Consider the following 12,696-nt stretch of genomic DNA (forward strand, 5'->3'; position numbering starts at 1 on the left):
CTGTAGTCTCTTCCTCCAAGGCAAGCTTTTTCATCTCCTCTCTTCACTCTCCCTTCAGATTAAATCCATCTTTCTCACTGCCAGATAAAAGCCCATGATTACCTTATGCATTGACCGAGGTACCTATGTCTCACATATAGATAGTTATAGTCCAATTTTTTAAAAAAAGTCTTCATGTTGTCTATTTCTCTGATTAGTAACATTTCATTCCTGTTCAGTTATTTTATGATATTTTTGGGTTTGATGTAAATTCTATCCTACGTCAAAAACCTTTAGGCAGGAAGATTTTTTGCAAATGAGTGCAAAAAACAGAGTTAAGTGCCTTTCTAGTGTTTACTGATCTCACTACAGTCTCATCTAAAAAACATTCTTCCTAATAAACAAGCACACCTTTTCATCTTATTGCAGTCCTAATCTTCCACCTTTCACATAAAAATTCGGGTGCGTATTTTTAAAATACCAGAAAAGATCTCCCCAGAAATAAAGCAAATTGCATCTTGCACATCACTTGAAACCTGTCATTTATATGAGCAACTGCAGTGACTTGAGCAAACATGTTATGCAACTTGTCATTTAAAAGCCATTTCAACAACAGCATAATGGATATCTAAGCACCTTACAGCTGTCTTGCAGACTGGCACACCTATGAAGCCTGGCATGTCTCACACAGGTATATAAATGTGATATGGGTTACTGTGGTTATGGTACTGAATTGGTTCTTTCAACAGATCTTTTCAAAACAGAAGTATTCAAACCTACACTTGTTCCTGTTTGATATGCCAAGTACATAACATACCTTAGTTACATGTGTGCTGTATTTTCAGGTAAAATTTTTCAGATCAAAGTATCTGCTTATCTCTTTGGCTTTCTGCTATGAGAATAAATACCTTCAACATGGTAGGGAAAATAAATTTGGTATGATTACTGCCCTTGATGGCAATTATTCAACCAAAACACTACCATAAAAATAACCTATAATAATCTATGTTCAATAAAATCTTTCATAATATGGCCATTATTATCTAGAGAAGTATTTTATAGAGGTCTCATTTTAGAAATGTCTCCAATCAAGGTGATTCCATAAATAATGCTTGCACAGTGGTTTCTAAGGTATCTTGTGTCTCCTTTGTGACGTAAACTGGTTGTTATGGAGATGGTGAAATATCAACCATTCTTTGTGAGACTGTGCATGATCAATTTTAGACCCCTTATAGCAGCGTCTTTTCTCTGCTCAGCTATAATCAGCCTTCCTTAGCACCAAAAACAGACGCATAAAAAATACGAAATGTTTTAAAATTAATGTTTCCACAATACTTTCAACTCTTCAAGATACAGAAATAGACCTGTCTGCATTTGTAATAGATCAATTCCATCCCAAATTCCCCAAACTTCATTTGGCCTTTACAAGAAAAGAGGTTAATTCCATTACAAAGGCTGAACAACTTACAAATAAACAGACCATTCCTGTTTCAATCCTTGTTTTTAAATTTAACTTAAATTTAATTTTTAAAATCCATACCTTTCAGAAGTACTTTGTGCTCCTTAAAGCAGGGACAGCAAAGATTGATAACTTTCACCCCAAAGTTTGGTAAAGTACAAAATTTTGTTCCACAATGTGTTTAAACTTTTTAGAGCTTCATGAAATAGAAGGCAAAAGGTTATGTCTGGGTAGTAGTGTGTAAAATTATGTAAGATACTTGAATATGGGCTAAGCTACCTGTACATTATTCTTCTCCATTTTTTAATCTATGCTAGCCCACATGCCTAAGTTGAAAGGTCCCCAGTCAATGATTAAGGTTAAAGAACATGTAGGTCAGTCAGGGGTTTGCAGTGTGCAACACTATAGCAAGACTGGAAAAAAGGAATTCCTCCTTCTCCCCCCAGTCTGCATTTATATCATGGATGAGCACCCCAAAACATACAATATTTGACTGGAAAGTCACAACACTCTTAGGACCCTCAGTTATTTGTAGTTTTGCTGTACTTTTATGGAAACACTACAGAGAAGAAAATAATGATTATTAGAAATCCATTTTGTGTACTCTTAATAGTATATTATTTTAACTGAACAGAGGACAAGACGTAAAGCAGGTAAAGCAGAAACACAGCCATAAGGGAGGGAAGAAAAGATCCTCTCCTACTCTGGGAAAGTGACAACAAAGTGTGGATTGCAATGAATGGAGACAAGGCAGACAAGCACATTTGCCCACCTCAGGTGCCATCCAAAAGGGTGTTCCCACTGAGGTGTTTCTGCGCAGCCGTGTGCTGGTGAGCTGGGCTGAAACACCTGCAACAAAACAGATCAAAGAAACTTGGCTTCAAATTCATTGTCATTTCGGTAAGTTTATTTCAAGTATATGGAAAACAAAACCCAAACCTGTGGCACAGCTGCAGAATGCCTGGCCAAAGTAGGTGCAAATCATTTGTTTGATTGATTTCAGCTTGCTGTTTTCTTTAGAGTTTCTGAGAATTTGTTTTTGGGTTTTTTGGGTTTTTTTTTTTGTGAATGACTCTCAGTTTGAAGCACTTTTTTTCAAACTCAAAAATTCCATTGTCACATATATATACCAGATTTCTTTCTGCTGTTTTCATAAGTATAAATGGAAACTATTAAAATGACAACTTGACTTTAAAAGTTTTGTTTCAGAAATGTACTGCCTGAACATCACAGGCCAGAAATTTGTTCACTAGCTTACTTGCAGAGGCTCCTGTTCAACAAAACAGTTATGCACTTGCTTAAACCTTTCCCCAATGAGAAAAGCTTGGAAGCTCAAGCTCACACTGTAGCTTGTACTTAGGGAATTAAGCACACACTTAAAACAAAACATTAGCTTCAGAGCTCTGCTGACTGAAGCTGGACTGCTGAAGCACAAGTGAAAAAAACCAAAAGAATGAACTAGAGTGCAATCAAACAGTGTTAACAAATTAGAATGAACCTTGACAGCAAATCTTCTGTGCTCTGGTCAACATATAATTGAATCAGTTCAGTAGCATTCCAATGAGGTGACACAAAGCCAATATTAACTTAAGAAATATATTTTGCTTTAACATTTTTTAAAAACAAAAGCCACAGTGGATTGCTCTATTGGCACTACCCAGAGACAAAAATGAGCAGAAACACATATAATACACATTGACTGCTGCCAATAAATAAAAAAATAAGATTCATAAGTTAAATTGTTTGATTTCTGATTCCAATATTCAGTGCTATATTTGTTTTTAGTTTTTCAGTGTAATTGCAAGTCTTCAGTGATTTCCTGAGTACCACTGGGAAACAGTTAATGGCTAATACAACAAGCCTCTGTTCGTTGCACTGTGATCTCTCTTCAGCCAGCTTAATTCATAGCTGCTATCTAGGGATATTCCAAAACACTGCAGAATACCAAAGAGCTGAGAGAGAGAGCATGAGCATAAATGAATGATAAGTTGCAGACATTTTGGGTCAATTTACTGTGACTATCATTTATTCAAATATATTATGCTGTCGACAGCAGTTGAGGGAAGAAATGTGTGTTACATTGAAAAAACAAGCTGTAAAGTCATGCAGTAAAGGAAAGAAAAGCCTCAATTAAGGATATCTGTGTAACCCTCTCTGTGACCTAGTATCCATATGTACAGCCTTGAATATGAAGCAGCTTTTCTAAAATCAAGATTCTGTCTCATTCTCTGGACTGAATGGATAGCATTCACTGAATAGGTCATAATTTCATTTTTTTAACCCCACTGATTTGAATTCCCATTTCTTATTTAATATATCCAAACCTATACTAAATTTAAAATAATTTTATTTTTTTTTTTACATATTTACTTCCCTACTCACCAAGCAACAAATCTACTTAACATTCCCACAAAATGGCAGAGGATTATTAGTTCCAGGGATTAACCTAAAAATATCCAAAGCATCCACTGTGTTTGGGTACTTAATAGGAGATCTTTCAGTTTTCAGGCACTCCACAAGCCTCAAGTAGAGGTATAACAGATCTCAGCTGCAGCAGAAGAACACAGAGTTCTGTAAAGCAGGACAAGATGTTTCAAAATGGCTAATGGGAAAACAGGGAACTGAGTTTGATGTAAATGATCCTCCAGCACCAGAGAGAAACACAGGCAGAAGCAGAAGCAAGAATAATCTCCAATATGATGTCATTCAACTGTCTCAACTGCAAGCCCTTTCTCTTCCTGAATTCCGTGCAATTTCACTATTTATCTTCCAGTTTCTGCAAAAAATGAGACAAAATAGTTCTACAAATAATATCACCTGTGACTCAGTCCTAAATCATTCCCAGAGACCATTCTGTGGCTACAGCAGTGGACAAGACAGGAAAAATAGCAACTTCATAAAAGCTCGGGACCTGATACTTCTTTAGTCAGAAAGCTCATAGACATATGGGCATTTCTTGACATTACTGTTAAGGAGTAAGGAATACTCGAGATTTAAGTATCATCCTTTTCTAAACCTGTCACATTTGTTGTGATTTTCTAGTGCTACTGTGCTAACTTAAAAAAATAGGAGAAAACCCCTGAAACCTAAATGTGGAATCAGAGAGACCCATGAGATACCAGAAAGATTGGGAGTCTCAGTTTCCTTGAATGCTGCAACTTGGGGTTGCAGCACTCTGGTCTGTCTTTAAAGCCTTTCATACATCTGATAAAAATGTTTCCCTTTGGCGAGAAAAACTATTTCCCATAATGGAGTAAAAACAAAGATTAGACTGCCAAAATTCTCCCAAATGAGGAGGGATCTTCCTCTCTTCTATTAGGTCAGGGACTCACTCCAAGTTTTGCTTCAGGTCATATGTTTCTCCTAGCATTATTTTAATTGCTGCTTTTACAATTCAAAATAATGAATTTTTGTCCCTAGAAGATACTAAAAAATCTCATGTGTGCCAGTTTACTTTAGCAACTTCAATATATGTGTGTTAAATTTTTAATACCATGACATCACCAGTATACAATTTTCTTTCCACTGCATAAATTTAATATTTTAGGATTTTAAAAAAATATTATTTACTGACTTTTTTTACATATTCTACCTTACTCTCATTTTGTGAACTTTTTTTTTACCTTCATACCTTCACAAATGTATTATTCACACACTATTTTCAATACTGATTACCTTATGCATTATATTGTTTCCTTAATAAATCATATTACTAATAATCTGCTTCTGTTTAATAAAATTGTCCACTCCCTTGCATACGTATCTGAAGGACTAAAGCATTTAATTTTTTCTTTCTAAGTGCATGTTTAAAAGAATAAAAATTGAACTGACTTTAAATCTATTGCCAAGTCTCTTTCTACCACTGTCCGTCTCTTTCTCCCTCTTGTTTCTTATGATGTATCCAGACTGGCAATGCTCAAATCTAAGAGCAATAATCACAAATTAAATGGATGTTGGGTTTTGGACCCAAGGGACTATTTTACCTTCTGCTCAGAGGGGAAAAAATATGCTTAAGGCTATCAAAAGCCATTTCAGAAGATTCTTTCCTTTTCATATGCAAAAGACAGAATATCTAAATTTAAATTAGGAGGACAACTGCCCTGAAACTGACATTTCTTCTGAAATGCAAAAGAGCTTTGTAAATAAAATGCTAGCTTCAGAAATTTTAAAAATTATTAAATTATGTTTACACTTTTAAAAATTAAAACTCTATTACTGATTTTTAGTTAGATTTTTTTATTCTTGCTGTAATCAGGTTCCTTTCGCATTTTTCCTTCTTAAAATAATTCTGAGTATGCTTCTGAAAAAGTCTCGCTGTGACATTCTGCCTTCCCCGGGGAAAGTAAAGCCTTTGGCTAAACTGCATGTATCAAGAAAACAAAGGGGAAGTGGTCATTACCAAAGTCAACGAGCTTGACTCCACCTTCTGTTGTCAGGAGAATGTTGTTCCCTTTCACATCACGATGAATGATCCGGTTATTGTGTAAATGCTGAAGGCCCTATATACCAGCAGTAACAAAAATAAGTTTATTCCCTTATTTAAAAACAATTACCCTGCTATTAGGGAATGTAATGAAGCAAATCTGCACATACTCTATAGAAACAGCTGTCCACCAGATTACATGCCTTGATTCAACCCCTGCTGTTGTAACAGCCCATGTAATAGTGCTCACATTACCATACTCTATAAATGGAAAATGTATGTATGCCATAAGTGAATTGCACCCTCTGCTCTCATTACAAGCCCAGTGAACATCCTTACCAAGAGAGCACCGTACAAGATGTATGAGATTATGGCTTCATCCAACCTTCGGCCACACTTGATCAGGCCTTTGACAAGCTCTGTCACAGAGCCTCCATTGCACAGCTGGAAAGGGGCAGTTGTGAGGAGGGAAAAAAGGCAAGACAAGCCATCAGTTACTCAATATACATGTTTAGGCTATAAGCACCTACCATGCAAAACTGTGCTACAACACAAATCTGGGAACAATAGAACTCATTTTATTTGCAATGTTAACATAAATATACAGCAGCCTGAGTGAGGGGAGGGAAGAGAAAACTGAAAATTATAAAGTGTAATTCATAAAACACAATAAAAAAGATAAAAATAGTGTGAACAGGACTATACTTCAGTGTTAAAAGAGGATTCATAAATCCAATTTACATTATTTGAGTATTTTCACAACAATACACACATTGTCTTTTTGAAAAAATCCTTTTGTGCAAAGGCCAGACAGGATAGATTGATGCTCTTGATAACTGGGAAGCAACAAATTATTAATTTTAAACTTTCATACCATAGCATAAATCAGATCAGTATCAAGTTATAGAAACTCTCAAGATTTGCATCTTTCAAAGAGCTTTTATAAACAATTGTGTATCAGTTCAACCACTAATTTCTGTTATATGTTAATACTTTCCTTAACTTATTACTAACTTCCCCTTCCATCAAAAAAATTTCACTAGACTAGAAGTCTGAGTTCATGGAAAGGACGTTGAAGCAAAATTTCATCACTTAAAACATTGATAAGTTCTGTAGGAGTTTAACTTTATTTTTTAATTCATTAGTAGGGAACCGTTTTATTATGTTTCATAAATTTGTGGGAGCATTCAGGTCAGTATCAACCATCAACTGTATTTACATGAAACTGCATGGTTTTCTTCCCATGGTTAACCATTTGCTGACAAGCCATTAAGCTAAAGTTTTTTTTGTATTGCTTTCATTGCATTAAATATTCTGTTTAGACAGACTATACTAAATTCATCTCTAGCCTGCAAATAAAATATATAAAAGTATGCCCTAACTTTAAAGAAAACCCCAAGCTGGTTGTGACTGAAAAATAATACAGGCTGACAGCTGTTTGGTAGGATATGGCAAGTGAATGCTTGACTCAAAAATATATCCCACAAACACTACTGCAGCTGTGACACTATTCTTGAAACTCAGCGAAGACCTCAAACAAAAGAACAAAATGAATTTGAAAATTTTATACCTAATGGTAATACTTTAAAAGGTGAAGAGATGCACATTTACATGAAAAAATAGAGACGTTTGCTTTACAGTTGTCCAAGATTGCACCATCATAAAAATACATAAGGTATCACTTTTGTCACCCTTCCTCATCACAAGCATTTATCAAAGTAAGGTCCTGCTTGTAGTGAGTAAGCATGGCCCAACTCTGCCTAAAGGAAGAAAATCCACCTTTTAATCACAAATTTTGGAAGTCACACATCAAATGAATGTATTTCATCAAAGACTCAGGGATCAAAGTCTGAATACTCTGTATAGTCCTTTTTACTGAAAATGTGTCATTAATCTATAATATCACAAGTCACTGCTATGCATGCATAAATCAGCTGTAAGTTCCAAGGCAAGGAATTGCTTGGGTTGTCTGGTAAATTTTCACATATAAAGAAAACCCATTTTTTATAAAGTCAAATTTCTTCCAAACTTCAGATTATGTGCACCAAAACCCACCTAAAATGCACATACTTAATTGATAAAACTTGTTCAAATTCTACATTCAGTTTTATTTCTGAGTATATGAGGATCTTGCTCTATAAATCCTGCCATTTGGCACTTGGTGGATCTTTAGACACAAGACTCTTATTAAAATAGAAAACACAGAGGAAACCAAGCCCAAACTCAATACAAAGTCAGCATGCATACAAAAAAACCAACACCAAATCAAAAATACTAAGGTTACTTTACAATAGTTACTGAAATTTAAGAGGAAACACATTCAAAAGTTTTCATTCAAGCTACATACTGCTCCAGTACATAAAAGTTAGACAGTCTGTTGGGACTCCATAACTTGTAGTGGAAGTAAAGATTCCCTATTCTGATTCTAGTCATCATTAAGGAATGGAGAGCGGAATTTTTAAAACAATCAATAATTAAAAAGTGAATCCTTGCTTTTACCAGTCTAGTTATGAAAGAAAGAAATGCTTGAATGGTTTGTTACTGCTCATCAGAGCAGTAACTGCCTGTGCAGAGTTCTGCATCAATTAAGCCTAGAAAGAAACCCTCCTTTTACAACCACCTTTGGCAGTCACTTAACTGGAAACAAGACCACCAAAATACATTTGACATTGTAAGAGTACTGACTGCCACTGAACAAGAAGAGTTAATAGAAGGCATTTCTGTTGCTAGGTTTCCAACAACAACCAGCCTCTAGTTTGAAATTACCATAAAACAGACTTTCCCATTATACTTTCTCTGTTGACTTTTGCAGAAGGCAGCTTATTTGTCACTACTTCATCATCTTTTGCATTCCCCTCAAATGCCTGAGTTTCCCCAAAGTTTAGATAAATGTCTTATCTAATGTTTCCTCTAACAAGGGAAAAAAAAAAAAAAAGGAAATGCTTATTTTGGAGGCAGAATGTAGCAATTCAAAGAGATATTAAATGCAAGACCATTCGCTATTAAACAAATTCTGAAGTTTGGATGTGATTTTCAAGAGTAGGCTATGACACATCATCTATCAGAAAATCATGAAAGTCTGTGACTCTTTTAGCAACAACAAAAATCCAACCACACTTTCTAAGGTAAGATGTAATATTGTCAAAATATTTTTACCTCGAGTACTAGCCAGAGCTGTCCTCCCACATATTGATCTGCTTTGTAAAACATCCCATAAAATCTAACAACATTAGGATGATTGGGAAGAAACTGCAGAATATTATATTCAGCTTCAATTTCTTCATCTACATCCTAAATAAAAAACACAAACATACATAACATATAAAGACAGTGACTCCAAACACAGCAAGAATAAACTCTCATGAATAAAAACTAATTTTTTCTTACTTTGTACTTTTAAATAGTTTTACTTTAATGCAGCTGAAACTACTTTATACTGGACATTTAACACATATAGAATTGTGCCACTTGTGCTCTTCTTACATACAAAAAAGTGAAGCCTGAGTAAATCAAGCAGTTGTTCTTCAAGAATTCTTCTAGTACATAATACACTTAACAAGAAAATGAAAAATTATATTTAACTCTGCTCAGTTGTCTAAGTAAGAAAATCACACATGTATGACTTTTAACCTGTTCTTAAATCATGCATGTTGTGAGCTAAATGTAAATACATGAACCTTTGATTTCTTCCTTTTTCTATGGTCATCAGATAGGATTAAACAGAGAACAATTTCACTAAGCTTCAAAGAGGTCATCAATAAAACCAAATACATTCTTATGATGAAAGACATACACCAGAAACAATGAGAGACAAAACAACCACCCATGAAATACGAAAAGGTTAGTAGGGGATTGTTAATGAAAGAATTCTGTGACAATTACAAAATAGTGTTTATACCAGCACACAGGCCACAACTCAGAGCAGTGCTTAAGTGCTGAAACTTTCCTCATTTTTGCACAGACTATTGTCTGTTATTGACTATTAAAAAATTTAAGTCTGTGCCTTCCTCAGATCTATGCAAGAAAAAACCTCAACAAATTTCAGTAGTGGTTGATGACAGAAACATAACATTTTTTAGTAAATATTTTGGCTCAGCTATCATGGTCAACCTCCAGCTTGATCCAATCTGAACATCTGCCAGTTAAATTTTCCATTGAAAACTAGGGCCTTGTTTCTCATGGGAAGCAAGGCATTTAATACCCACTAAAACCAGAGCTGGCATGGAACTACCTCTGAGGATCTGGGATGTGCTCTTCTCCTTTTATCTTAATTATTGCCTCACACTATTACCTGCTTATAAAAGGTAACTCTAAAATATCCTAAAGTTCACAGTGTTTCTATGATGTCAAAAAGTAATTCTTTTAGGGAGTACACAGAATAAAACAAAAACATTAAGGTTAACAGCATCTTGTATTTTCCCTGCTACAATGGGCCCTATGAGGAAGGCCTCTGTGCCTTCTCATAACTTGCACGCTTCAAGCAAAGATAACTAAATTTGCAGCAGAAGGATTACACAGACCTAAAACACAAACTAGGCACATGCTGTCTTCAAATAAGACAATGAAATTCTAAGTTTTCATTCAGTTGCTGGTACTAAACTCCTTCTGTAAATGCATTCTATAAAATTGTTCCCTTTGGATGTTCTCAGTATCTTATACAGATATACATTGAATATCTTAGATACTCAATTCTAAGAATTGTTTTAAATTAACATTGAAGTTACAGTTTAACATTTTTTACTTACACTGACAGGATCCAGAATCTTTACTGCTGCCAAGCTTCCATCTTTCTTATTAGCAACCTTATAGACTTTACCATAAGTTCCTTTCCCAATAGTCTCTATAATTTCCCAGGTATCTGAGGGATCAGCTAATGATTCTAGTCCAATCATACTGGAATTATATTGAAACAATCCATACAATGGCTTCCTGGAAAATAAAGCAGACATACAAATAGTGGGAAGCCCTAAATAACTCAGTACTAAAGATGATAAAGAAATTATCTTTATCTTATGATAAAGAAATCAAATAATGTCCTAATTTAAGAAGAAATACAGATAGAATCACAAATGAAAGACAGAAATGGAAGATCACTCAGTGGAAAGAAAACACTGGAAACTGCTTCTCTTTCCTTACTTTAGTGTACTATTTGCTTCAAACATTGCCCCATATGCAGCACCATTCCAAACACCACATTTTAAAAAGTTCTGACACAGTCTACTTGTCCCTCTACTACACACTCTTTAAACTGGCATTTTACCCAATGAATTAACACAGCTCATGAAATGAGGTCCTATTTCTGGTTTTAAAAAGCTATGCCAGGGTTTTTCCATAAATTTGTGTAATGCTCCCTGGAGATGGCCAGACAGGAATTCAATAGGTATAGCCTCATTATATCTGAATACAGATACAACAGGGCTACATACAACTAACACAAGTTAAGACTGGGCTGGCTGGTGTCGTAAAATACAAGCCAACTTGAAAATAGGCAGCAGGTACATCACTGGGGTGATCTATCAGGTGTTGAGGTGTTTCTCAACCATTGCACGTGTCTCTCCCTCTGTATGCCAGTCAGAGTGTGTTATAGTCTGGTACACTGGCTCAACACCTCCAGAAGACCTTCAGGTCAGGGGACTTGTTATTTCCCCAGACACTCATGAGTGGATCCTGCAGCAAATGGACCACTGCAGCCTATGCAAAGGGCTCCTTCCCATGCTGCAATTATACACATGGTAGGTTCTGGTGATTAGGAAAATGACAATACCATTTTAGGATTTCATGTAAAGTAGTGAGAAGATACATCTTGTCCCTGAACTATAGAATTATAGAAAGGCAAGATGAAATTTAAGATGGTGTTAACTTAACCTTCCTATATTGATCATTATTAGGGAAGCTCACTGGTTGATGGTTTCTCTGAGAGAGAATTTTTTTTGCCCATTTGGTGGTGGTCAGTAGGTGTATTAGCTACTTGTATGCTTAACCAGGAGATGTAAAGTCCAAGTGTGTCTAATGTAAGAGTGTGATTATGACAAAGGCAACTGAAGTCAACACCACCACTGACTGCAAAAGTTCCCAATAAATAAAGAACAGTATTCTGAACACATATACGTAGTACATCAACACAGAAGCAGGTGGGGTGAAAGAGTTCTCTGAAATCAGTGAACAGACTGCTCTACATGCACTGAAACAGCAGCTACAGATCTGGAGCTCCTGATAAGCCAACCTCCAGAACAAGGTTTGCTTGCAGGGTATGGTGGAGAATACAAACATGGGAACAGTTGCATCTTGCAAAAAAACCTCAGCACAACAATGTATTGAACACATGGTTTTAATGCTTTAGGTGAAATGCTAAAGACATTCATGTGCAAAGAAACAGAGAACACACTGGAAATAGCTTTGATACAACCTTGCAAGGAAAACAAAGACAGACTGATATTTAGTCCTCTGTCACTGTAACAACTACCCTATCAAACAGATTTGCCAGAAAATGATGCACAGCACTATTTGTACCAACATAACATTATGATGTGTTCCTCTAAGAAATTTTTGTGTAATAAATACATTTTTCCTTAAAAAAAAAATCTAATGCCATTGCCTGCTCTTGTTCTGAAAATTATAACCCTTAAATGGTATTTCCAAATTTTAAAAACACATTAACATTTCTTTGTACCAGAAGAAAATGTTGGCAAAATAAAATCTAATGCAAAATTTTTACAGATGGAGTCATGATGAAGGACCAAAGAAAAATTTTAGTGAGAATTTTTGTGCATTGTAATAACATGGCAGCCTTTACAGATGGCCTATTTATGCATTACCTGAAATCAGAGATGTGAAA

General features: G+C 35.4%; 1 protein-coding gene across 1 annotated transcript in view; it reads right to left on the reverse strand.

Annotated features, from left to right (window-relative positions):
• MYO3B (myosin IIIB) overlaps positions 1–12,696 on the reverse strand; it is a gene marked incomplete at its 3' end in the record, with an annotated part of 190,620 nt that overhangs the window by 161,644 nt on the left and 16,280 nt on the right. The window contains exons 3-7 of the mRNA XM_083864590.1: positions 10,607–10,790; positions 9,018–9,152; positions 6,201–6,305; positions 5,838–5,937; positions 2,211–2,287 (exon numbers count right to left, since the gene is read on the reverse strand). Coding sequence (XP_083720716.1) covers positions 2,211–2,287; positions 5,838–5,937; positions 6,201–6,305; positions 9,018–9,152; positions 10,607–10,790 — 601 coding nt within the window. The remainder of the gene's footprint in view (positions 1–2,210; positions 2,288–5,837; positions 5,938–6,200; positions 6,306–9,017; positions 9,153–10,606; positions 10,791–12,696) is intronic.

The sequence above is a fragment of the Zosterops lateralis genome, assembly GCF_965231275.1.
Source record: "Zosterops lateralis genome assembly, chromosome: 7".
Lineage (NCBI taxonomy): Eukaryota > Metazoa > Chordata > Aves > Passeriformes > Zosteropidae > Zosterops > Zosterops lateralis.